The sequence below is a fragment of the Heloderma suspectum genome, chromosome 10 (genome assembly GCF_057233095.1).
Source record: "Heloderma suspectum isolate Gila_16-S chromosome 10, 16-S_ref, whole genome shotgun sequence".
Classification (NCBI taxonomy): Eukaryota; Metazoa; Chordata; class Lepidosauria; order Squamata; family Helodermatidae; genus Heloderma; species Heloderma suspectum.
In genome coordinates, this window is record NC_139467.1 from 37794459 (window position 1) to 37818183 (window position 23725).

At 49.1% G+C, this 23725-nt stretch overlaps 1 protein-coding gene across 1 annotated transcript in view; it reads right to left on the reverse strand.

Moving 5' to 3' along the window:
- DLGAP3 (DLG associated protein 3) overlaps window positions 1–23386 on the reverse strand; it is a 63052-nt gene extending 39666 nt beyond the window's left edge. The window contains exon 1 of the mRNA XM_084814416.1: window positions 22358–23386. Within this exon, the coding sequence (XP_084670542.1) occupies window positions 22358–23386 (1029 nt within the window). The remainder of the gene's footprint in view (window positions 1–22357) is intronic.
- Window positions 23387–23725: the final 339 nt, after the last annotated feature.

The window sequence follows — 23725 nt, forward strand, 5'->3', positions numbered from 1 at the left end:
TGCCCACAGTAGTAGATATGATGGTCACCTGAATTAAATTCGCCAATGCCTGTCCATTTTAGTTCACTGATTCCCAAGTTGTCAATGTTCAATCTTGCCATCTCATGTTTGACCACCTCCAGCTTACCTTGATTCATTGATCTGACATTCCAGGTTCCTAAACAATATTGTTCTTTACAGCATCAGATTTTCTTTTCACCACCAGACACATCCACAGCTGAGTGTCCTTTCGGCTTTGGCCCAGCCGCTTCACTCTTTCTGGCACTACTTGGAAATACCCTCTGCTCTTCCCCAGTAGTATATTGGACACCTTCCGACCTGAGGGGCTCATCTTCCGGCGTCATCTCTTTTAGCCTTGTGATACGTTCCATGGGGTTTTCTTGGCAAGAATACTGGAGTGGGTTGCCATTTCCTTCTCAGTGGACCACATTTTGTCAGAACTCTCTGCCATGACCTGTCCGTCTTGGGTGGCCCTGCACGGCATAGTTTATGGCTTCACTGAGTTACGCAAGCCCCTTCACCACAACAAGGCAGTGATCCATGAAGGGGCCTTTAATACCTGGATGAAAATCCTTTGCAGTCAATGACTACCTGAAGTCTGGAACCCATGGACATGACCAAATGCTGAGTGTCCTCCCTCGAGATGCTTTGCCAGGCCTTGACTACATCTGCCTTCAGCTGCTGCTTGTTTGTGGGTCTCTCTGTCTTCAGACTTGTCTTCAGTAAGTGAAAAGCATGCTCTGTTGGGTTGAGATCAGGTGACTGACTTGGCCATTGAAGAACATCCCACTTCTTTGCCTTGAGAAACTCTTGGGTAGCTTTAGCTGTATGTTTTGGGTCATTATCCATCTGCAACATGAAGCGGTATCCTATCGGTTTGGCAGCATTCGGCTGAATCTGAGCAGAAAGTATAGCCCTATACACTTCAGATTTCATCCTGCTGCTTTTATCAGCAGTCAGGTCATCAATAAACACCAGTGACCCGGTTCCATTGGCAGCCATACATGCCCATGCCATAACACTGCCTCCACCATGTTTGACAGATGATGTGGTAAGCTTTGGATCATGAGCTGTTCCTTTCCTTCTCCATACTTTTCTCTTCCCACCATTCTGGTAAAAGTTAATCTTGGTTCCATCAGTCCAAAGAATCTTATTCCAGAACCGGGCAGGCTTTTTTAGGTGCTTGCTGGGAAAGGCTAATCTGGCCTTTCTGTTCTTGAGTGTTACCAGTGGTTTGCACCTTGTTGTGAAGCCTCTGTATTTACATTCATAAAGCCGTCTCTTGACTGTAGATGTTGACAATGACATGCCTACCTCCGCAAGAGTGTTCTTGATAGGGATGGTGGAGAATTTCTCCCCGAAACTTCGGGGGGCCGAGCGCCAGCGTGTTCGGCCCCCCGAACAAGTTTCGGGGAGAAATTCTCTGCACCCCCCTGCCCCCCGCACTCCCCCTGGGACGGGACTTACCTTTGCCGAATGTCCCTCCCGGCAGCGGGTCCGGCCGGCGGTTCGGCGGGTGTTTGTGCGGGGCGGGAGCGGCAGCCGGTCTATTGACCGGCTGCCGCCGCCGCCATTCCAATGAAAGAAAAAAAAAACGCCCCCGTGATAGGCTACGTGACGATTAACGTAGCCTATCACGGCTAGATTTGCAAAGTCAGCCGTGATAGGCTACGTAAATCGTCACGTAGCCTATCACGGGTGACTTAAAAAAAAAAAAAAGCATGTACGGATAATGGCGGCCCCCATAGGGAGCCGACATTCCCGTTCCTTATTTGGTCGCTGTAGTCTACGTAAAGATTTACGTAGACTACAGCAACCAAATAAGGAACGCGAATGGCGGCTCCCTATGGGGGCCGCCATTAGCGTACGCGCTTTTTTTTTTTTAAAGTCACCCGTGATAGGCTACGTGACGATTAACGTAGCCTATCATGGCTGACTTTGCAGATCTAGCCGTGATAGGCTACGTTAATCGTCACGTAGCCTATCACGGGGGCGTTTTTGTTTTTTTTTTAACTTTGGAGTTTGCGGCCGGGCGAGGCAGGAAGCCTCCCCCCCGGCCTGAATTTCGGCCGGGCGAGGCGGGAAGCCTCCCCCCCCGGCCTGAACTTTGCGGGGGGAGCAGCGAAGCGCCTCCCCCTCACCGCGAACAAGCTTCGACGACAGGTAAGTAACTTTTGTCCACCCCTAGTTCTTGACCTGGCTAGATGTTGTGAAAGAGTTCCTCTTCATCATGAGCAGAATTCTGCAGTCATCCGCTTTAGTTGTCTTCCGTGGCCTTCCAGGCCTTTTGCTGTTGCTGAGCTTGTTTTTCAGGATGTTCCAGACTGTTGTACTGGCCACTCCCACTGTTTTTGCTATCTCTCTGATGGGTTTATTTTGCTTCCTCAGCCTAATGATGGCCTCCTTCACTCACATGGACACCTCTTTGGACCTCATGTTGGGGGTTCCAGTGAACAGCTACCAAATGCAAATGTAACACTCAGAACCATCTCCAGGCCTTTGATCTGCTTGATTGGTTGTGGGGTGCCCAGGAAACAGGCCACCCCTGGCCATGCAGCTGCTTGTCAGCCATTCGTTCCATTACTTATGAGCCACCAACGATGGGGGGGGGACTGTATGCCACTGGCTGTCCTTCCTGAATGGTTAGTGCCCCACTTTTGCCAAACCCCTTGAATTACAGCTGAACGTCCTGACTTCGCTCCCATCTGGGTGTGTTTCCTTTCAACTTCAATGTGGTGGTGTACAGAGGCCAACTGCCAAAACAGTTATCCTTGTTCCAATATTTCTGGCCCTGACTGTAACTGCATGGCAAGGTTGTGTCGGATTGATACCATCTTCACTGTCATGGCTTCCCCAAAGGATCCTGGGAGGTGTAGTCCACTGTGAATTTTTTGCCAGCGGTCCCTACCCCCACTTCTCAGAACTACAGTTCCCAGCAGGAGTGGAGGGAATGACTATTGAATGAGTTTGTAGGGTAGATATACCCTGGGACTCTCTGTGCCCCTCTAGTGGGTGCGGCTAGGTGATGCAGATGGAACGGCTCTCTGGTGTTGTCTATTTCAGGCATGGTCAAAAGATGGATCCGGATCTGCTGGAAGCAGTGGAGTCTGGTGGCTCTGATTTCGGTGGGGCTATGAATCCATTCTGGGTTTCAGTCAGAACGAGACAGAACTCTAAATGAGCTATCCAAGGTGCTGAACCCATTTTGGGGACAGGGTTCAGCACTTTGGGTAGCTCCATTAGAGTTCTGGCTGGTTCTGACTGAAACCCAGAATGGATTCAGAGCCTCACTGAAATCAAAGACACCAGATTCCACTGGGTGGAAGATCTCTGGCTGATTTGCAGGAGATCAGTAAGGCTCTCTGGCTCCCAATAGTTTAACAATAGTAAGACAAATGTCAAGTAAAAAAGAAAATCTCTTTGCCACAGCTGGACCTCTGCTAATTGCTTCTCTCAGCCTCAGTATTCACCACTTGCCTATGTGCAGCTCTACTAGCCAGTTATACAGTTTTGTGTTACAATTAGGGATGTCACGGACATTCGATTCCGTCTGGGAATCCAGTGGAACACCCCTCCCCGCCCACATTTCCGAGCTGCACTCACCAAGCCCCTGCTCCTGCTTGTGAAGTTGCCCACACTCACCTGGGCAGCCTCATCAAGCTCTGTGATCACCATTTTTTTTTTTTTAATGGCGATCGTGAAAATGTGTATATTTGCATAGGCATGAATATGCATATTTTCCTGATCGCCATTTTATTTTTTGAAAAATGGCGATCACAGAGCTCGATGAGGCTGCCTGGGTGAGTGCGGGTGGCTCAGTGAGTGGTGCAGAGCTCAGGCATTGGTCCGGGTGCACGTGAACAGGGGCAGAGGCTGGGCAGACGCCTGGAGAACCCAGACGGGGTGGTGTCCATCCATCATTAGTTAGGCATAGATTTGGGTTTATATATGCAGATCTCCCCGGTGTATGACTCATGGGGTGCAGGAGATAATTGGTCACCAAGACACCATTTTGGGCCTTGCTCTGTCCAAAGTCAAAAAAGAAATGGCTGCACCAATTGAATTCCCAGTGCATTTCAACACTTGGTCTTTATCAAGCGAACTGAAGAATACAAAATATAACATACATGATAAGGGATATATAATGTACACCAAAACAATTAGAATACATTTTACATGTTTCCAAAATAATTCTTGAATAATATGTATTGACTAATAAAAATCTTCAAAACATGCTGAACTATCCTAAAAATAATGTTAAAATTCTCTCTATATAAATTAAAAAATAAATAAATATTCTCTGGTCCCTATTGGCACTGTTGCCTAGCTCTGTCCCCAGCCACTCTTTTGCGCCTGGTTCCTGAACTGGCTAAACCTCAACTTGTTACCTGGCGCTGTTACACCACAGCCTTAACACTGTTTTTATATCATTTGAGTTGTCTCAGTTTCCTCTCAAGGCACCTTAGGGGACGTGGATTGTGAGAGGTTTCTGTGAGGTCTGAGTGCCTCCAGAACTACAATTCCCAATGTTCCTTCATGGGAATACATGACAGCTAAACTGGTTTAAGTCTGTAGGATGGATAGGTCAGGCCATGAAGATGTAAACTAGGATGTCAACATGCCAAGCACAGCAGCTAAAGCTGTCTCCAGCACCTTTCTTCTTTCCTGTGGCTTGTTCTCTTGCTTCTGAAATCATCTTCTCCTCTAGACATAGTTATTCTTATTTATTTATTTACAAAATCTACATACCACTTTACATCCAATAAAATATCTGAGAGGTGAAAAATAAAAAGAGGAATAGTAGTAGTCGTCGTCATAGTAATAATACGAGAGCCAGTGTAGTGTAGTGGTGAGAGTGACGGACTGGGAACCGGGAGATCCGGGTTCTAATCCCCACTTGGCCATGGAAGCTCACTGGGTGACTTTGGGCCAGTCACAGACTCTCAGCCCAACCTACCTCACAGGGTTGTTGTTGTGAGGATAAAACGGAGAGGAGGATAATGTAAGCCGCCTTGGGTGCCTTGCAAGAGGAAAAAAGGCGGGATATAAATGCAATAAATAATAATAATAATAAAATGAAATACAGAATTAAAGTCTTTAAAAACAGATTGTGCCAATAGAACCGTGAAAGGTTAGTCAGGGAAGGTTTGTTTAAATACAAATGTCTTCAGCAGGCATAAAAAATGAAACAACTTTGGTTTCTGCCTGACATCAACGAGTTCCATGGAGAGGATGCCACAGGAAAGAAGAAAGGCACAGGAGATCGCTTTAGCGCTAAAGGCTCTACTCTGACTGGACATCAAACAGATTGCTGGCCTGTTTGCATAGGTGCATTCTATCTTCTGGGGAAAGCATTTCTATACCACTTTATGACCCTAACAAGCTCCCCCCGGCCCCACAAACAATTTTAAAACACAGAACCAAGCCAAGCAAATCAAATAATAAAAATCCAAGAACTTAAAATGAAAAGGAGCAGAGTTGCAATGTTCAATCATATATTAAAAACCATTAATAGCCAAACAGAATGTTTTCACTGTCTGCTTAAATGTCAGCAGGGTTGGGGCTAGTCTCACCTCCTTTGGGAGGAAATTCCATAACCAGGGTGCGGTCAAAGAAAAGGCCCTGTCTCACGTACCTGCTACCTGAGCCTGTTTTGGTGGTGGGGCATAAAACAGGGCCTCCAAAGATAATCTCAGCCTATGGGCAATTTCATATAGGAGGAGGTGGCATTTCAGTCAGCCTGGCCCTAAGCAGTTAGGGAAGCACTAACACCTTGAATTGGGCAGAAAACAAATCGGAAGCCAGTGGAGTTGACATAAGAGCAGTGTAATGTGGTCTGAAAAGCGTACACCAGGGAGCAAGCAGGTGGCTGCATTCTGCACCAACTGTAGTTTCTTAACCCTTCCAAGGACAGCCCCATATAAAGTACCTTGCAGTAATCTAGGCTTCCCTCATCCGGAGCCCTCCAGATGTGTTGGACTGCCATTGGCCATGCTGCTTGGGAATGATGGCAATTGCTCTCCAGCACTTCTGGAGGGCACTGGGTTGCAGGAGGCTGCAGTCATCTAATCGTAGGGAGACCAAAGCCTGCAAGGACCAAATCTGCCTTCTTCAGGAAGGTGCACAGCTGGTGCTTCATCTGAAGCTGAGGAAAAACACATCTGGCTACAGCAGCCACCTGAACATCCAGGATCAGTTCAGGAGTACTCAATGTCAAAAATGAGTACTGTTCTTTTTATTAAAAAACATTCTCAAGGGGGAATTATTTACATTTTTTAAAAAAGAAAATCTGCCTCCAAATCTTCCTGATTTTTAAGCAAAGCTTTTACCGATATATCAACCTCCCAAACCACTATGCTCTTGAGGGGAGGCCCTGCTGTCCATGCCACAGCTTGCAGATAAACGTTTGGCAATGACATGGAGATGGGCTTTCTCTGCATGTGGAAGGATCTCTCCTCTGAGGTGCATCAACCTCAGCGCTGGCATGTTTTAGGTGTTTATTGAAAATGTCTCTGTTTGCTCTGGCTTTCCCCCAGCCACAAACTCTCTTTGTACCGGCCTTATGATACGATTGTGTGTCTGCCTCTGTGTGTGGTCTTTTTTGTTACTTTGCTTTTGTTTGTTTTTATTCTTTTGTAAACTGCTTCAGGACTTGTTTCAAATGGGAAGTAGAATATAATTCCTGATAATAAATAAATAAACAACATAAATAAAGGCTGGCATTTATCAGCCATAATAGTCCAGAGGAAGTATGTTCTTTTGCAATAGAAAGATTGACGCAAATCTCATGCAATAGACCGTTAACTCACTGCTTTAATTACTTGACCCCACCCCCTTTATGTTCTAATTTTGTTCTACCTTGACCTGCAGTTAAGACAATAAAACTAATTAACAAACTCCATTAAAAAAATCTATGGTTGTCGGGGGGGGGGGGGAGAGAATGTTTGATTCAAGGCAGCTGCCAAAACGTGAACATTTACAGAGGAGAGAAAACAAATCAGTTTGTTTTCTGGATATTTTATGGTGAAAGCTAAAAAAAAGAGAAAAGTGGAAGGAAGGAAGGAAGGAAGGAAGGAAGGAAGGAAGGAAGGAAGGTGGGCAAAGGGATGAGTTCCAGTGTAACTATTTTTATTAGTTGCATTCGTACAAGGCAGGGGTCGGCATGGGCAGGTAGCTGCTGAGGGCCCAAGAAGCTCAAAAGGGCCCCTCCCTGCCTTTGCCACAGCTGCTGCCAAGCCCAGACGGGCTTCTCTTCTTTGCCCAGCCAGCCTCGCTGGCAAAAGGAAGCACTGCGGCAGCCAGCTGGACAGGCCTGCAGGGCCCGCACTGCTCCATTTCAAAATACAACTTTTTTTAACCTTGCGTTTGAATAGCAGCCATCTGAGCCAATCAGATGCTGCCTTGTGGGGGTGGGTGGGGTGGGTGGGATGGCCAAAGAGGGGAGAGAAAAAAAAAAAGTATTACTAGAAACAGGTTAACCCCACCCTGCAAATAACCAGATGAGTTGGATCAACACATTTGAACTGGTTTTGCCCTAAGGGAGTTGAGGGGAATTTCAAGCCCTTTGTTTTCACTTCATCACATTCTGGCCAAAGGCTATGAAAGGAAAATGTTCAAGAAATCCTTGTTCTCAGATGCTCAGCCGGAGACACCTGAAATCTCCTGAATGAAAGTTCCCCTTCTCAGTTTTTCTTTCTTTTTTGCTGAATTCAGGTAAGTTTGGGGCTCTGTTTAAGTCCTTCAAAATTCAGCATGGGTAGTTCATTCATGCTTGTTCACAGCTTTTGTTTAAACGATGCCTTGCACACATTTATGAGCCACCATTGGAGATCTCACAACACTTCCACAGAACGTCTGTGTCACTTCATGACACCCCAAACACATTATTGGGTCTGGTCCAGGTGAACTTAGTTGAACTTTAGTTCCCATGACAATCAACAGCACTTAAGTCAAGACTAACTTGCCCCAGTGAAATTTGATGGGACCTAGCTCAGTTAACTGAGTCTGGATCCACCCCAAGTCTTTTCAGTCTGTCGACACAGTCAGCTGACAGACAGCAAGTGATGACGTCAAAGCGAGGCGGTACATGCACGTGTGAACCGGGGAAGGTTGGGTTAGCATATCTGGAACAAAATTGCTCTCCCCTTTCCGAGAAGACCAGAAATCCACCTCTCATTGCCTCTTGCCAATAGGGATGGCCATCGCGGGGAAATCCTATTAACTTTTGGCTTGACGGATCCCCACGGCACCCCCAACTCGGTGCACGTTTGTGAGCCGAGCGGTGGGCCAGTTCCCAAAACTCAGGAACTTTGCTGCTTTTTAAAAAAAATATGTGCAAGTCCTGATTTGCACAAAGTCGTGAGTATAACTATTTACAGAAATTGCGATGTGTGCAAAATCACAGCCATAAATAGCACAATTTGCATAAATTGCAGGTGTAACCAAGCCACTATTAAGCTATGGGGCTTTCCAGATTTTGTCTGTCTGTCTGTCAAACTTATGTATTTATTACATTTTTACTCCACCATCTCTCCAAGGAGCTCCCTGCCCCCATTTTATCTGTACAACGGCCCTGAGATGTAGGTGAGCCTGAGAGATGACTGGCCCCAGCTCCATCCAGCGGGCTTCATAGCTGAGTGGCAATTTGAAACCAGGTCTCCCCAGTCCTAGCTTGACACATGAGCCACTGCACCACACTGCCTCTTACCTCCTAACACTTGATAGTATAACCAAAGGAGTATAACCAAAGGGATAGTTTCACTGTTTGCCATGAAAAGCTGTGCTCTCCAGTTACATGGTACTGGTTAGGAGCTAGAGGAAACTAAAGACTATACGGTGCTTTTGTTGGAAGTCTTGGCTCAGCTTCCTCAGGCCTCTTCCATGAATCCTCTGCCAGCCTCAGGGCCCCTGAATCTCCCTGTGCCTTTCTGCCCTCTGGACCCAGCCTTCCATCCTGGCATTCTCTGGCACATGGACATGTTTTGGAGAGAGCCCAGGGAAAATTTCAATGACTTATCTGTTGGCTGGGGGAAGGAGAGGTCCTGTGCATATTAGATCACTAGAGAGACAGGTCCTTTCCATCCCCCCCCGCCCCAATTTGTGCTAACTGCTGTGTGACCAAACAGCAGCCCCCTTTGATAAGCACCTCAGGTACACTGGCAGACCAAGAGTGTGACCAATGCAGGCCTGGGATGCATTTCTTAGTCACAGCTCATCAACCGGCAGCCGCGGCGGCGCATCCCCGCACCTTCCCAAGAGGAGGAGATGCTGGTGGCAGTGGTTGCTTTTTTTAAAAAAAGTATTTATTTTCAAATAAATCATTCTAATGATTTTAAACGAAGCAAACTGGGAGAGGCGAGGGAGGGGAGATGCTGCCGCTGGGCTCCTTCCAACCTAGCCATGCAGGTGTGCGCTCTGGGGGATTGCCAGGAGAGGAGGCAGGCTGAAGAAAGGCGGGCCAGGGACCGCTGCAAAAGTCTGTGAGGTGCATGCTAAGGAGGGAGCCTGGAAGAAAGGAGGCAGGAGGGAGCCCAAGGCAGGGGAGGCTGAATCGCAATGCTCAAAGCAAGCCCCCCTCCCCTGCTGCACGAGGCAGTCCTGTTAGGGCTGCAAAGGGGGCAGAAATGCATGCCGTTGGGAGACCACGGGACTCCCAACTCGGTGCCTGCTGCATAATGCTAATGCTGGGTATGGGGCAGAAATTGAAGGGGAGCGCTGGCAGGCAGGAGGGCGCCCTGCCTGCCGAAGTTCCTCTGCAAATACCCGTTCTGCTGGCCGTTTTAATCCTGTTCCTTTCCCTCTGCCCCTCTTCTGCAGCCAAAGTCTGAGAACGGACACAATTGCGGCTCAGTGGAAAATAGCGGGAGGGCAGGGGTGCAGAACCTCTTTCAGCCCGAGGGCTGAATTCCATTTCGGGGAAGCTCTTGGGGCCTGCATTCCACTGTGGGGCTGAAGGTGAAAGGGGCAGGGCCAACCCCAAAAAGGGGCGTGGCCAAAATCCCAGCCTAGTTCAGCTGAAAGTTCTTTCTGCCACTGCCTAAGCCTTAGGAGAGGCATTTCAAGCTTTTTTAGAATGCAGGAAAAAACTGCTCAAGAGCTGGGAAACCACCAAATGGTTGGTGATCAGGGCTGGGGCAAGGGGAAGGGGGGCAGGGGACAGGCATGTGGCCATCTGGGAACCCTGGCCCAGTGTGTGTGCAGTGGATAATCCCACATTGGATGGAGGGTCTGGGGTCTCTCGGCTTGGCTTGTTCCTCCTCCCCTGCAAATCCCGCCCTCTTCAAGAACGAAACAGGAAAAGCCTGGAGTGGGGCCGGAGACATTTGCAGAGGAGAGTTAGCAGGCACGGGAGGGAGTGCTTAAACTCACCTAGTGATTCTCCCCTGCAAATGTGCATTCTGTTTTTTTTAATTGATTTCCCCCCAGCTGGGCAGCAAGGCTAAAAGAAGACCAGCTCTGTGTGTGTGTGCATGTGTGTGTGGAGGGGGAACAGCCTGGGGGAGAGTGTTTGCAAGGGAAAACTCACATTGAGGAAAGGGGAGCTTTTATCCATTCCCAGTAATTCTCACCTGCAAATGCCTATTCTATTTTGTATTAGTTCCCCTCAGCAAAGCTGCAAGACTGGAAGAACGAGCATTGCAGGGGGAAATGGGAAGAACTAGCACTGTGCGGGGAAACGGGAAGAAATAGCATTGCAGGGGGAAACGGGAAGAAATAGCATTGCAGGGGGAAACAAGTACGCACTTGTTCACCGTCTGCACTAACTTCACCGCCAAAAAATTACACACTTCTGAAGGCTCTTCTCCGCTTGCTTTATGCAGTATTCATTTATCTGGCAATAGCCTGCTCTGCCCTGGCTTCAGAAACAAGAGTTATGTTAGTAAATTGGCCATGTATTGCCTTAAAAACACACACAAAGTAATAATGCTCTCAGTGGAATTGGCTGTCCTTATCACAGAATAGCTGCAACGCAACCAGACCCAGCAACCTGTACTACAGACTCTCCCAACTCGTGCCCTCTAGATGTGTTGAACCATTTCCCATCATCCCCAGCCAACAAGGTCAATAGCCAGCTGGAGAACACCAGGCTGGCAAAGGCTGATGTGCCATCTGGATGGGTGCTTATGGAAGGGAAGGATCACACTTTTGGTGGCATGCTGACATGCAGATGTGCCAGAGTTAAGACACCTCTCCACTAGTGGAGGCTGGTGGCCTGATGTCAGTGGGGCAGCGAATCCGCTCTGGGTTTCAGCTAGAACCAGTCAGAACTCTAAAGGAGCTCTCCAAGAACTGGATTGTGCTTTGCATGTTGGATGGCTCCTTTAGAGTTCTGACCGGTTCTGGCTGAAACCCAAAGCAGATTCACCACCCCACTGACATCGGAGCCACCAGCCTCCACTGATCTCCTGGGGAAGGAAGAACGAATCCTGAATAATGGCAACTTTAGCAACTCACACTAACAACTTTTAAAAAAGAAAGAAAGAAAGAAAGAAAGAAAGAAAGAAAGAAAGAAAAGGCATGCCCCAAATCTCTCGGAAAGACAAAACAGGGAGGAGAAAACTGTCCAGGGTCAATAAAAAGGGACTGTCCTGAGTTAATAGAGACAGTTGTCCTCGGGGCCAGCTCCATGTCTGAGGGGGCTGTTGGCAATGTATCCCTTGGTGGGCTTCCTCCTGGGTCAGTGGGACCCTGCTGGGCATACGTGGTGGGGGTGATGGCTGGTAGCAGCAGTAGTACACAATAGCCCCTGCCAGCGGGCTGCCATTTTAATCTGCCCCAGTGCCGTAGAGTGACACTTAGGGATGTTGCAAGTGCAGTTCAGGGTTCAGGAATTCGTCGAGCAACCCCCGCCCGTGCCCCCTGAACTGTGCCCGCCAAGATGCTGTCCTTGTTCGCCCCCTGCTCGTGCCCGCTCATGCTCCCAAGTACTCACCACAAACCCGTTCGGTGAGCGCCACCACTTTCGCACCTGTGCTTTATAGGAAAAACAGGAAGTTTAAAAAATGCACATATTCAAATATGTGCAGTTTGAAGCTGGGAAAGCTAAATAAGCACAATATTAGAGGTACAACCTCTCTAATATTGCGGTTATTTAGCTTTCCCAGCTCCAAACTGCGCATATTTGAATATGCGCATTTTTCTTGACTTCTTGTTTTTCCTATAAAGCACAGGCGCGAAAATGGCGGTGCTCACCAAACGGGTTTGCAGTGAGTGCTGCGGAATTCACCGAATCTGTGGGTGGCTCGAGCACAGGTTTGGGGGCGGAGGAAGCGAGCAGGAACACTGCTTTGGCGAGTGCACGGAGAACCGAACTAGGGTAAGTTCATACATCCCTAGTGACACTACATCTGAGGCATTGCAGGAAATTAAAATATGTCAGTTGCTGATCAGGACTGTGAGTTTTAAAGCAGGAGCCAGGGCAGACATCACTGGAATGTCCTGCTGGAATGAAGGGTCCCTGGTAGTTCCTCTACCGTGCTTTATGCTGGCACTACGCCTGGTTGGAGCAAATGAAACCCAGGGCTCTCTGCATGTTGCTGGTCCATAATCACCCTGGACAATGGTGCCATTTGGTGGTAAATCATCATCATCAGTATAATCAAATCAGAGAGTTGGAAGGGACTCCAAGATCCTCTAGTTGCAAGGGTGTCGAACCACTTTCAGCCCAGTTTTAGAGAAGCTCTTGGGGGCTGCATTCCAGTGGTGGGCAGAGCCAAAGTCAACAGAGGCAGGGGCAAAAGTTCCAGCATATTTTAGTTTAAAGCTCTTACTGACAGTAACTAGGGATGTCTGTCGCCGGGAAATCTGGCACTTTTTGGGCTCGCTGAATTCCTATGGCACCCCAGACTCAGCTTACATTTTTGAGCCAAGCTGCTGGTTTCTTCCTTACATCTGGGGAATTTCGGTTTTCTTCTTCTTTTTTACATAAATAGCAATTTGTGCAAATCGCAGCTCTAAGTTGTGTGATTTGCGCAAATTCTGGCGGTAAATTGCATTATTTCTAGAGGAAATTTGCACAATTTCTGCAATTTGTGGATGAAATTTGTGGAAATGGCTATGTAAAAAAAACCCAAACCCAAAAAACGGCAAACTGGCTCGACTTGATGAAGATTGAGTCGGGCTGGCTTGTTGAAAGAAAGTGAGCTGAAATCCAGGGGGCCAAGCTGATGAAACCTCAGCAAGCTCCATCTCCTAGATGGATTCCTCCAATATCTCTACTAGTCACTAAGCCTCAGGAGAGGCATTTCAACTCTTTAGAAGAGGGAAAAAACTGCACAAAAGCCAGGAAACCACCAAGCAGGTAGGGGAAAGGGGATGGACAGGAGAGGAAGGATGTCCATCTGAAGAACTCTGGAAGAGGGCCAGATTTGAATCTTGGGATTTGGCCCCTGGGCCTGTGGTTCAGCACCTGTGATCTAGTCCAACCCTCTGTTGATGGAGGAAATAATGCACAGCACCATAAATGCACACTGCACTTTACAGTGTCCCCAAGTCAAAAGAAGAAGAAAAAAGGAAGAAAAAGAATGTTTTTGTCCCAAGAACATATAATCTCATCTAATTTTGACAGTGGGGGAGACGTGAGAACATAAGAAGAGACATGCTGGATCAGACCAAGGGTCCATCTAGTCCAGCAGTCTGTTCACACAGTGGCCAACCAGTTCTCAACCAGGATCTCACAAGCAGGACACAAACGCAACAGCACCCTCCCACCCATGTTCCCCAGCAACTGGTGTACATAAGCTCATTGCCTCTGGTACTGGAGGTAGCACATAGCTGTCAGGACAAGTAGCCACTGATAGCCTTTTCCTCCAGGAATTTGTCCAACCTCCTTTTAAAGCCATCTAAATTGGTGGCCGTCACTACACCCTGTGGTAGCAAATTCCATAGTTTATGCGCTGTGTGAAGAAGTCCTTCCTTTGATCTGTCCTGAATCTTCCACCAATCAGCTTCATGGGATGACCCCGGGTTCCAGTATTGTCAGAGAGGGAGAAAAAGGTCTCCCTATGCACATTCTCCACACCATGCATAATTTTGTTCACCTCCATCATGTCTCCTCTTACCTTCCTTTTTTCCAAGGTAACTGAGGAAAGGGTTGTAGGAAACAACATCTTACACTGTTAAATATGTAAGAAAATAAAGCTATAATGAAGGTTCAGAAATATATAGATGTATTTAAATTATTTTATGTTTTAATCCATCTGTTTCAATAATTTTCGAATCCATCACTGGGTGAATAATCACTTATCCTTTAACAAGTTAGCCCGTGCATTAATCAACTAATGGATTGAAAGGGAGATAACGAACCGGCTAAAAATTATTTAATCAGTTGGACAGACCTATTTGTAAGATCTTCTGGCTTTTAATAGTTGGGGCTAAGCAATAGTGGGGGTTGTTTTCATTTCTGTTTTTTCATTTGTGCAATGAATTGGGCATTTTGCTGAAATTATATTCCCCCCCCTCTTAAATTGTTATTAATTGCCTTTAGCCATGGAAAGAGGCAGGGTAGAAACTGAAACAAGCAACATGCTTGAAAAGCAAAGACTTGAAGTGAGATGCTGAATTTTGAGCTGGGGTCCAAATCTCATGTTGCTTCTAGCCAGCATCAAAGGAGTCCACCGGCAGAGTTAATTCAGCCCCTCAGCTGCCTCCTGCCAGGATGAGTCCCTATTTTGTCAGTGTCCCGGTCTAACAAGTGCCAACATTCACTCAGCAAATCCAGTGAGGCATATCAACAAGGGACGTGAGGAGCAAAAACCCTAGGAAGCCAGTCCAGGAAATTCAGCAACGTTATTCATGAGCCCTTCGCAGACAGAAATAAAGTTGGATTAACCACACAATGGACCCATCCTGCTCTTATTTCTTCAGCAGTTCAGGAACTGAGGCCTATGGGGAGCAGAGCAGGGTTGCAGCTTTACAAACTCTCCACCCCAAACCCCATATCCTCAAAACCCCCTATTTTATACTATTATGGGCTTGCGGTTGGTCTAAATGATCTCTCAAGGACTCCCCTCGCTTGCCTCTATGATCTGGTTTGCACGCTCAGCGGTGCCCATTATGGCTTAAATAAGCCAGGGTGGGTTGTGGCGCGTGCTGGCTGCTATTGTGAATATTCAAGCTGCGGTGGGTGGTTGCCACAGCTTATCGTGACGTGTGAACCTGGGCAGGGTGTTACCAATGGTAACAAGCCACTCAGAATCCATGGGCTGCAGGAGGGGTGTGGGCTGGCTTGTTAACCATGGCAACAAGCCACCCTGCCAGGGCTGACATGTCACGATAAGCTGCGGTGCCTGCCCACTTGAATATTCACAATGGCAACCGGCACATGCTGCAAACCACCGCCGCTTATTTAAGCCACACTGGGTGCAGAAGATTGTGTGAACTGGGCCCTATGACTCTGTTTGCGGAAAGAGATTGTTGAAATGGGTCAGACCAGTTGGGCAAGCTTAGCCTGTCAGAATCCCTACTGTTACAAGGATTTGCTAGGGATGGCGCGGGTGCCCAATTCTGTCTGGGAATCTGGCGGAACCCCCCTGCCTGCATCCCCCAGCCTCGCTTGCCAAGCCCCTGCCCCCACTCTCCCCCTGCTTGTGCTCAGGAAGCAGCCCTCACTTCCCCCGGTGTCCTCATCGACCTCTGCGGTCACCATTTTTTTTGGAAAAAATAAATGGTGATTGCAAAATGTGCATCATTGCAAAATGCACATTTACGCACATGCACAACTATGCTCATTCTTAGAAATTCTTAGAACTTTTGCACATATGAAAATATGCGCAGTTTTGCGATCGCCATCTTATTTTTCAAGAAATGGTGACCGTGGAGTTCGACGAGGCAGCCGGGGTGAGTGCGGGCCATTTGCCGAGTGCAGAAGGGGCTCGAGTGTGGTGTGGGGGCCAGCGAGTGGTGGCAGGGGCTGGGCCGGTACCCGGAGAACCTGGACGGGGGTGGGTTCGCACATTCCTAGGATTCGCTGAAGGGTAACTGCCCTCAGAGATGGCTATAGACTCTTCTGGAAGGGGGAGTTACCTTTCACTTCAGCCCCTCCCTAAGGAATGCGCAAATTGAGTCTGGGGTGAGAACAATAAAAGCAAGCTAAGTGTGTGTGCGCGTGTGAGTGAGACAGTCTGTGCTGGGACTGGATCTGAAAAGGAAGGAGAGGGCTGACTTGGTCCCTGCAGGAAATCCTATGACATGATAGGTTCCTCTAGAAAACTGATGGGGAGCAGGAACCTGTTGGACTGCTGATGTTGTGAACCCCCAACTTATGCTCCATCTGTATATATGTGTAAATAAACTCACAATGGGCAAATGAGCGATGTTCAAGATCGCTAGGATTCCTCAGACATGGTCTCGCCCCTCATCTCGTGCCTGATTCCTGTTCGCGTTTGCAACTGCTGCTCATTCTGTGCAAACAGGAAAATTGTGCAAATCAAGCAGCGGTCAACCACAACATTTGTGCAAATCTCCTAATTTGTGCAAGTTTCCTCCATAGACTAAAGCGGGGCTGATTCAGTCTGCCCGGAAAATTTGCATAAGTTGGGAAATTTGCATGAAATCAAAGCGGGAAATTGAGCAAATTGAATGTCAGCATGTGTCTGGCAATTTGTGAACATTTTTGGCAGATACATGCTTGCCATAACATTTTGGGCTTCGAACAGGCCATGCCTGCATATTTTGTAAGCAAAAATGAAACTCTCATACTACCATGAAATACATTTATGTGACAGAAATGCCCCCAGTGACCTCCTTCTAAGAAAACTGAACCCTGAGTAAGTGCTGGAACCCCTGAAATCTCTCACTGTTTGGAAATGGGGTGCACTCATGGAATGACACAGTGACATTAATTGACAGTGGAGCAGACTGTCTCAGGGAGTGGTGGACTTGCCTTCATTAGAGCTTTTTAAGCATAGCTTGGATGGCCACATAACTGGGATTTTGTAATAGTGGATTTCCTGCGTTGACAGGGGTTGGACTAGATGACCTCTGAGGTACTTTCCAACTCTATGATTCTATTTCACCCCTCCAGCAAAGCCTTTGGAGACAGAAATCTTTCAGCCTGGACAAATGTGCTGCAACTTGCCCTAAGTTGTGGGGTAGACAAGCAAGCCAACAAATATATAAGCCAAACTTAAAGCAATGAGCTTTCTGCAAGGGACAGACTATGAGAGATGATGCAGGAGATGTTTTTCTCCATATGCAAATGTAATCGACTGTGCAATCCCATACATGCTGCAGTATTTCTGGTTTAGATAATTATCTGAATCCATTCCAGTCCGACATCTGGCCAGGTTTGGCGTCAGAAACTGCCTTGGTTGCCCTGGTGGATGGCCTGCACCAGATGAATGAAACCCTCTTGATTCTCCTGGACTTTTCAGAGTCTTTGGGTGTCATCAACCATGGTATCCTTTGGAGCCATCTGCAGGGGATGGGCTCATGGGATCGCATATTTCAGTGGTTCTGCTCTTTCTTGGAAGATGAGCACCAGAAGGCTGTGCTGGGAGATGACTGTTCTACCCTGTGGTCTCTGAAGTGTGGGTACCACAGAGTTCCACATCCTTGTCTCACATGCTTTTTGACATCCACACGAAACCACTGGGTGCAGCCATCCAGATGTTTGGGCTGAAATGTCATCAATATTTGGCCACTGTGTGTGTGTGTGTGTATTACAATACTGTCTTCCTTTATTGTTGTTTTACAATGACTGCTTTTTGTGCATCTTTTAAGAGACTATTTAAAAAATATCTGTAAGTATCTTTGTGGATCCTTGACTGGAAAACTGGGAGGTAGATTGATCGATAATGAAAAGCTTCACCTCCTACGGCTGAAGATGCGGCTGATAATGGCAAACCAAGGTGGCGCTGAGCCACGCTTCCCCATCAACCTGACCCATTTGATCACATGTGGTGGAGCACATGCTTTACACGCCAAAAAGACTAAGGCCTTGAGGGAACCTTAGCAAAGTGCTCTCTGGTGGGTCCCCTCTTCTGCTGATTGGCCCCGGTGGGCTTGCCGAGCAGCAGTAGCAATGGCAGGTAGCTGAGGGCCCCCATCTGAATTTCCCACAATGCCCCAGAGTGATGCCACAGGGGGGCATTGTGGGAAATTCAAATGGCAGCTAGATTCAGTTGCCTGATGCTGCTCAGAGCTGTAGTCTGGGGGCGGGTGGAAATAGTAAAGGGGAGAAGGGCGGTGTCAGTGGTGGGCCGAGCCAGAGGGCACTGAGGCCCAAGTAGTTGCCCAAGGGGCTGAGAACCTCAAGCCAGCGCATCTCTGGTTAAATGGCCCAGTTGCAGGTGATGGCAGGATCTCTGCCAGAAACCCTGGACAACAGTTTGCCATTCAAAGAAGATGATACTGGGCCAGACGGACCAATGTTTTAAGGCAGCTTCATATGACTGTAAACTCGCTGGGTAGGGCCTCAGGCCCGGGGGCCAAATCCAGATGTTGGCAGTTCCCCAATTGTCCCAGTCCCCTTCCCACCAATCATCTGGGAGTTTCCAGGCTTTTGTGCAGTTGTGTCCCCCACCCCCGATTCTGAAAGGTTGAAATGCCTCTTCCAAGCTTTAGTTACTGGGCACTAAGAGCTTTAAGGTAAAACATGCTGGTATCTTTGGTATGTTGGCTCCACCCCCTTTTGCCTTCAGAGCTCCTCCGAGACGGAATTTGGCCCACGAGCTGAAAGAGGTTCAACATCCCTCCCACTGGGTTATATGATCCAATGTTAGCCCTACTTAGAGTAGACCCACTGAAATGAACTGGACTTGAGTTAGGGCTTCTTCACACGGAGCTTTTATCCTGCTACTGAGATTGCTCCCTCACGGAAGTTTGCGGGCCCTTTAGATGACGTCGTCAACGTCCAGGGCATCTCCCGCACTAAATGGCCTTTATTCCGTTTTAAAATAGATTGGTGATAATGAGCTATCAAATTACCCCATTTGTATTCTGCTTGAGTTCCCTCCATGAAAAAGGAAAAGCCACAAGAGGAGGAGCGAGATCAATGAAACATATGGAGGACTCAGAAAAGGGGGAGAAGGAGGGGGAAAGGGGAGGAGGGAAAGGAAGCGCAAGTAAAGGGAGTCTGTTATGATCCTGTATTTAAAACAGAAGCAGAAAGCCCCCTTTTGAATCCGGGATTTTAGGCTGGTGTAAAGATGCTCTTAGACTAACATTGGATACAACCCACCGTCTCTGGGATCTCTTCATCAGCAAAGACAGGCATTTGTGCTCTTTCTAACCTGGGTTTAATTTTGTGTGGAAAAAAAATTAATTCAAAGCTATATGAATAACTGTTGAAAAGCGCAACCCATCTGCATGCAAGTCAATGGGGCACAAAGGCCTCTATGTGCTACTGAGTGCAGGATCTGGGCTGGAAGGGGCTCCGAGGGGGCAGTTGAACGAGGCTGCTGCAACTGGAGTTAAGAAAGAGCGTAAAACCTTCTCCCTGCTTGCACTTTTATTTGGGATGGGTGGTGTCTGTGTGCAAGAGACATGCTGCCACTATGCAATCACAACTACACAAAAATCCTGGATTCTCCAGTGTTTTTTTTATTTTTTATTTTTATGGGCAGCTTTTGCTTCTGCCCTGGGGGAGGGAAAAAAGGGTCCAAATAAAATAAATAAACTAGCAACAGCCAAATAAACCAGCAACAGCCATGGTGAGAAGGTTCACGCAAGGGATTGTCAATGTGCTTGTCTGAACACCAGGGGCATTGCTAGGCATGAGCCCAGGGGCCCAGGCCCTGAATCTATTTCCCATGGCCGCAGACCTATTCCACAGAGCCCCGAGTGTCCTCTTATGCCAATGGAAGGGCTTCTTCTCTCTACTCCTTTGCCAGATTATATCAGGAGATAAGGGTTAATTCTCCCCTCTCCCCATGTTGCTACACCCCCCAAAATCATCTGCAGCTGCGTGGCAATTAAGCTAAGAAAAATATTTGTTTCGGTTGGTTTGGGATGATCTAGGGCAGGATGCAAATTAAATGGAAACTGTATTTTATTTGAGATTATTTGGATGAGAAATTAACTGGCTTGCTTTGCCTCCTGTGGAACTGAAATAAATCCTCATAATTATTTCTAAATGTGCATATATTGATATATAGTCGCATATATGGATATTATGCTGATTTGAATCCTATGGGCCTGGCCCCTGAATCTTTCCCGATTCAGGGTTCCCGATTGCGGAGAGGACTTTAGCCACATTCGGTGTGCTCAACAATCCCACTTCAGGTGATCTCGGAAGCTAAGCAGGGTCAGCCCTGATACTTAGTACTTGGATGGGAGACTGCCTGGGAATCAGGCTTCCTACACTGAGCAGGGGGTTGGACTCAATGGTCTTGTAGGCCCCTTCCAACCCTAAGATTCTATGTCTATGTCTTCCAGCTCCACTTGGGAAGGTTGGGGGTGGGGTTGGTGCATGGGGTCCCGCAAGCCCTCCATCAGGGGTGCACAACACTTTCATGAGGGGAGGCAGATTCTTCAGTGGGTCAGTTCTTCAATGGGTCAGAGGACGTTGGTGGGTGTGGGCCACAACCGGTGACATAATCACCCTGCCCGTTTCAGCATTTTCTGTGCCCCTCAGCACAGAGAAAGCAAGGTGGCTGGCCAGTCCCTGGCTTTGTGCGACACCCTGGGTCCCCATGGACCTAGCCCCACACCCTGGAGGAACCCCAACAGGCTCTGTATGCCAGATTAGGTAGCCCAGCGGACCAGGGGGGTTCTGTGCCCCTGTTCCCCCTGGATATCGTTTCAGAATGCCTGAATAGGGCTACTTTCTCAAAGTCTTACAAGATCATCTGGACACCCCATATAGATGCGTAGGACCAGGTTTGCATAAACAGCCTCAAGCATGATCTACAACAGCCCTCCCAACCTGGTGCCCTCCAGATGTGTTGGACTACAACTCCCAGCATGCCCCAGCCCAGCTGGGGCATGCTGGGAGTTGTGGTCCAACACATCTGGAGGGCACCAGGCTGGGGGAGGCTGACCTGCAACTTAGGCTCCGGTTTCCCCTCTTATGGTAATAGACCTGCAGCCAAGGCTGATCTCCCCCCAGTTGTGTACCTGCTACCCCACCCTGCATGCTTGGGCCCTCACCTTAGATAACCGAGAAGGAAGAGGGGGTTTCTTTGTCTCGCAGGCAAAGAGTCCTTGTGCAAATCACCCCGTCCCTCTGCCACCCATTTCCTTTCTTGTCCCAAGCTGCCCTTGTTAGGTTGCTCTCTTCCTCATTAGCGTATGGACACCATCCATCAGGCCTGTGCAGAAGCCACCCTGCGAGAGGCAAGGAAGGGGGATTTTCCTAATGGTTTGTTTGGGCGTGATTAGCAAAAGCAATAGGGCACTTGGATGTGCTTTGACACCTCGGGAAGCAAACACAACCAGCTCTCGGGCCTTTTAAACTAGACAGCCGCCTCGCTCACTCACTCTGTGCTTTTTTGCAGGGAGAGGCTATTATAGCCTTGACATTTCTCTAATCACTGACATCAAGGTGCAGAGCTGCACTGCATCATGGGAACGTGGAGGAGAGCAAGGGAACGGAGAGCAGAACTGCAAAGGGCAGCAGCTTTCTGGGTCAGCAGGAGGGAGTCTTAAGCTTGAGGAAGAGAGAGCCACTGGAGAACCTTTGAAAGAGGCCCAGTCCCCGGGGCCAGCCCATGTATTGGATGGATGGACATTTGTCCCAGGCATCAGCTTGGCAAGGAAGCTGAGCGGTCATGGACCCTCACTCCTTTGGCTGTGCATCCCGCAACAGTGAATGGCGGGCCAATGGGAAGGGACTCATTCCCAGCGCCCCCCCAACTTTTTAATCCACTATAAAACCCGGGATGGACTAACTTGCAATTATGGAATAGCTTCCTTTAAATGGCTTGAATCAGGGGACTGATCTCCTTAAACCAGGGGTCCAGAACCTCAGACCTGGGGGCCAAAATTGGCTGTCTAGGGGTCCCAACCCAGCCCTTTGGGGCTCCCCTATGGCCACACCCCCTTACCCATGACCCCCTCCCTCCCTTCCCCCCTCTGACAATTTGAGGTTTCCAAGCTTTTGTGCAGCACCCCCCTCCCATTCTAAAAGGTAGAAATGCCCCTCCTGAGGCCTATGTCACTGGCAGCCAGAGCTTTAAGCTACAATACGCTGGTATTTTAGGCCCCACCCCTTTTGCCTTTGACTCCACCCCCTTTGCTTTTGGCCCCCCCCACTGGAATGTGGCCCCCTAGAGCTTCTCTGAAATGGAATTTGGCCCTTGGGCTGAAAGAGGCCCCCCACCCCTGGTGTGGATTATGGACCTCGATGACTCAGTGGAACAGAGAAGTCGCACGGCCTGCTCTTCGAAAGCTGGACGGCCTCTGCCCGCTTCCTTACCTGAAGATAATGGTAGGATCGGTCCTTGGCCCTGGCCTCCTGGAGCATCAGGGCCTTCTCCGGGCCTCCTCCCGAGCTGGGGTAGGCCTCCCGCGCTTGGCTGACCGTCATGGTGTGCCAGGAGCTCCTCTTGAGAGTCTGGCCGTCCAGGGACATAGACATCCCGGCACAGGCCAAGCACTTCCCCTCCCCACCTCCGCTCTTCAGACTTTTCAAGGTCAAGTCTCTGAAGGCACTTTCCGGGGTGTCCACGCAGTATTGGGTGGCCTGGTCGACGGCGTGCTGCCTTCCAGACACCATGTAGCTGCTGTCGCTGTCCAAGTTGTCGTCGGAGCTCCACCAGCCCATCATCTTGTTCCGGTGGCGGGACGAGGCGGCAGCGGCGTCCAGCTTGCGGTCTTTGCTTTTGCTGCGCTTGCCGTGGCGTGACTGGCGGTGGTGGTGGTGGTGCGGGGGGTGGTGATGGTACCCGGCCTCCCCTGCCCGGCCCTCCATCTTGGTGCCGTTGTACTCCCGCTTGGACGGTGCCTCCAGGGAATGCGACTTGGCGAAGAGCTTCTGGACCGAGTGGACGAGGTGCCGGATGCGGCTGGGGCTCTCGCTGCGTGGCTGCTCCGTGCTGCTGGCCCGCTGGTACTGCAGGGTGTGGAAGCCGTCGTGGTGCAGGGGCAGCTGCTTCTCGAACTGGTCCAGGAGCGTCGGGGGCAGCCGGTTGATCTTGCCGGGAGGGTGGGCGGCCGCCATGCACTCGTCGCAGGAGTCGTACTGCTGTGGCGTGTGGTGCATCCTAGGGAAGGTGCTGCTGCTGCTGGCGGCGGACAGGGGCTCCGTTAGGCTGAGCGGGGGCTCGGCGGAGCTCCGGGACGGGCAGTAGTGGTCCAAGGAACAAGGCTCGCTGGGGCTGAGGAGGTATGGCTGGCGAGATTCCTGGCTGTGGTGGGCGTATTCCATCGGCTGGTCGCAGGCCTCTGGCACACAGTGGCAGGGGTGTTCCCGTGACTGGCTGCGCTCCCCATGGTAGCTCTTCATGGTGTCATAACCGCGCACATGGGCTGCTCATCCTGCCATCCATGGGGGTGGCAGTAGATCAATGCATGGCACCTATGAAAATACCAATAAAAAACAGATGATGCTACGGTGAGGGAAGGGGCCGTCATTCAGTGGCAGAGCACATGGTTTGCATGAAAGAACGACTTGGTTTCGGTCTTTGGGTCTGGAAAAGATTCCTCTACAAAACCCTGGAGAGCTGCTGCCACTCAGTACAATACTTAGATCAGGAATGCAGAAACTTAGGCCAGTGCCCCAAATTTGGCCCACCTGCAGTACCAATCCAGCCCCAGATGGCCACGCCCCCTTTCCCTGGCCATG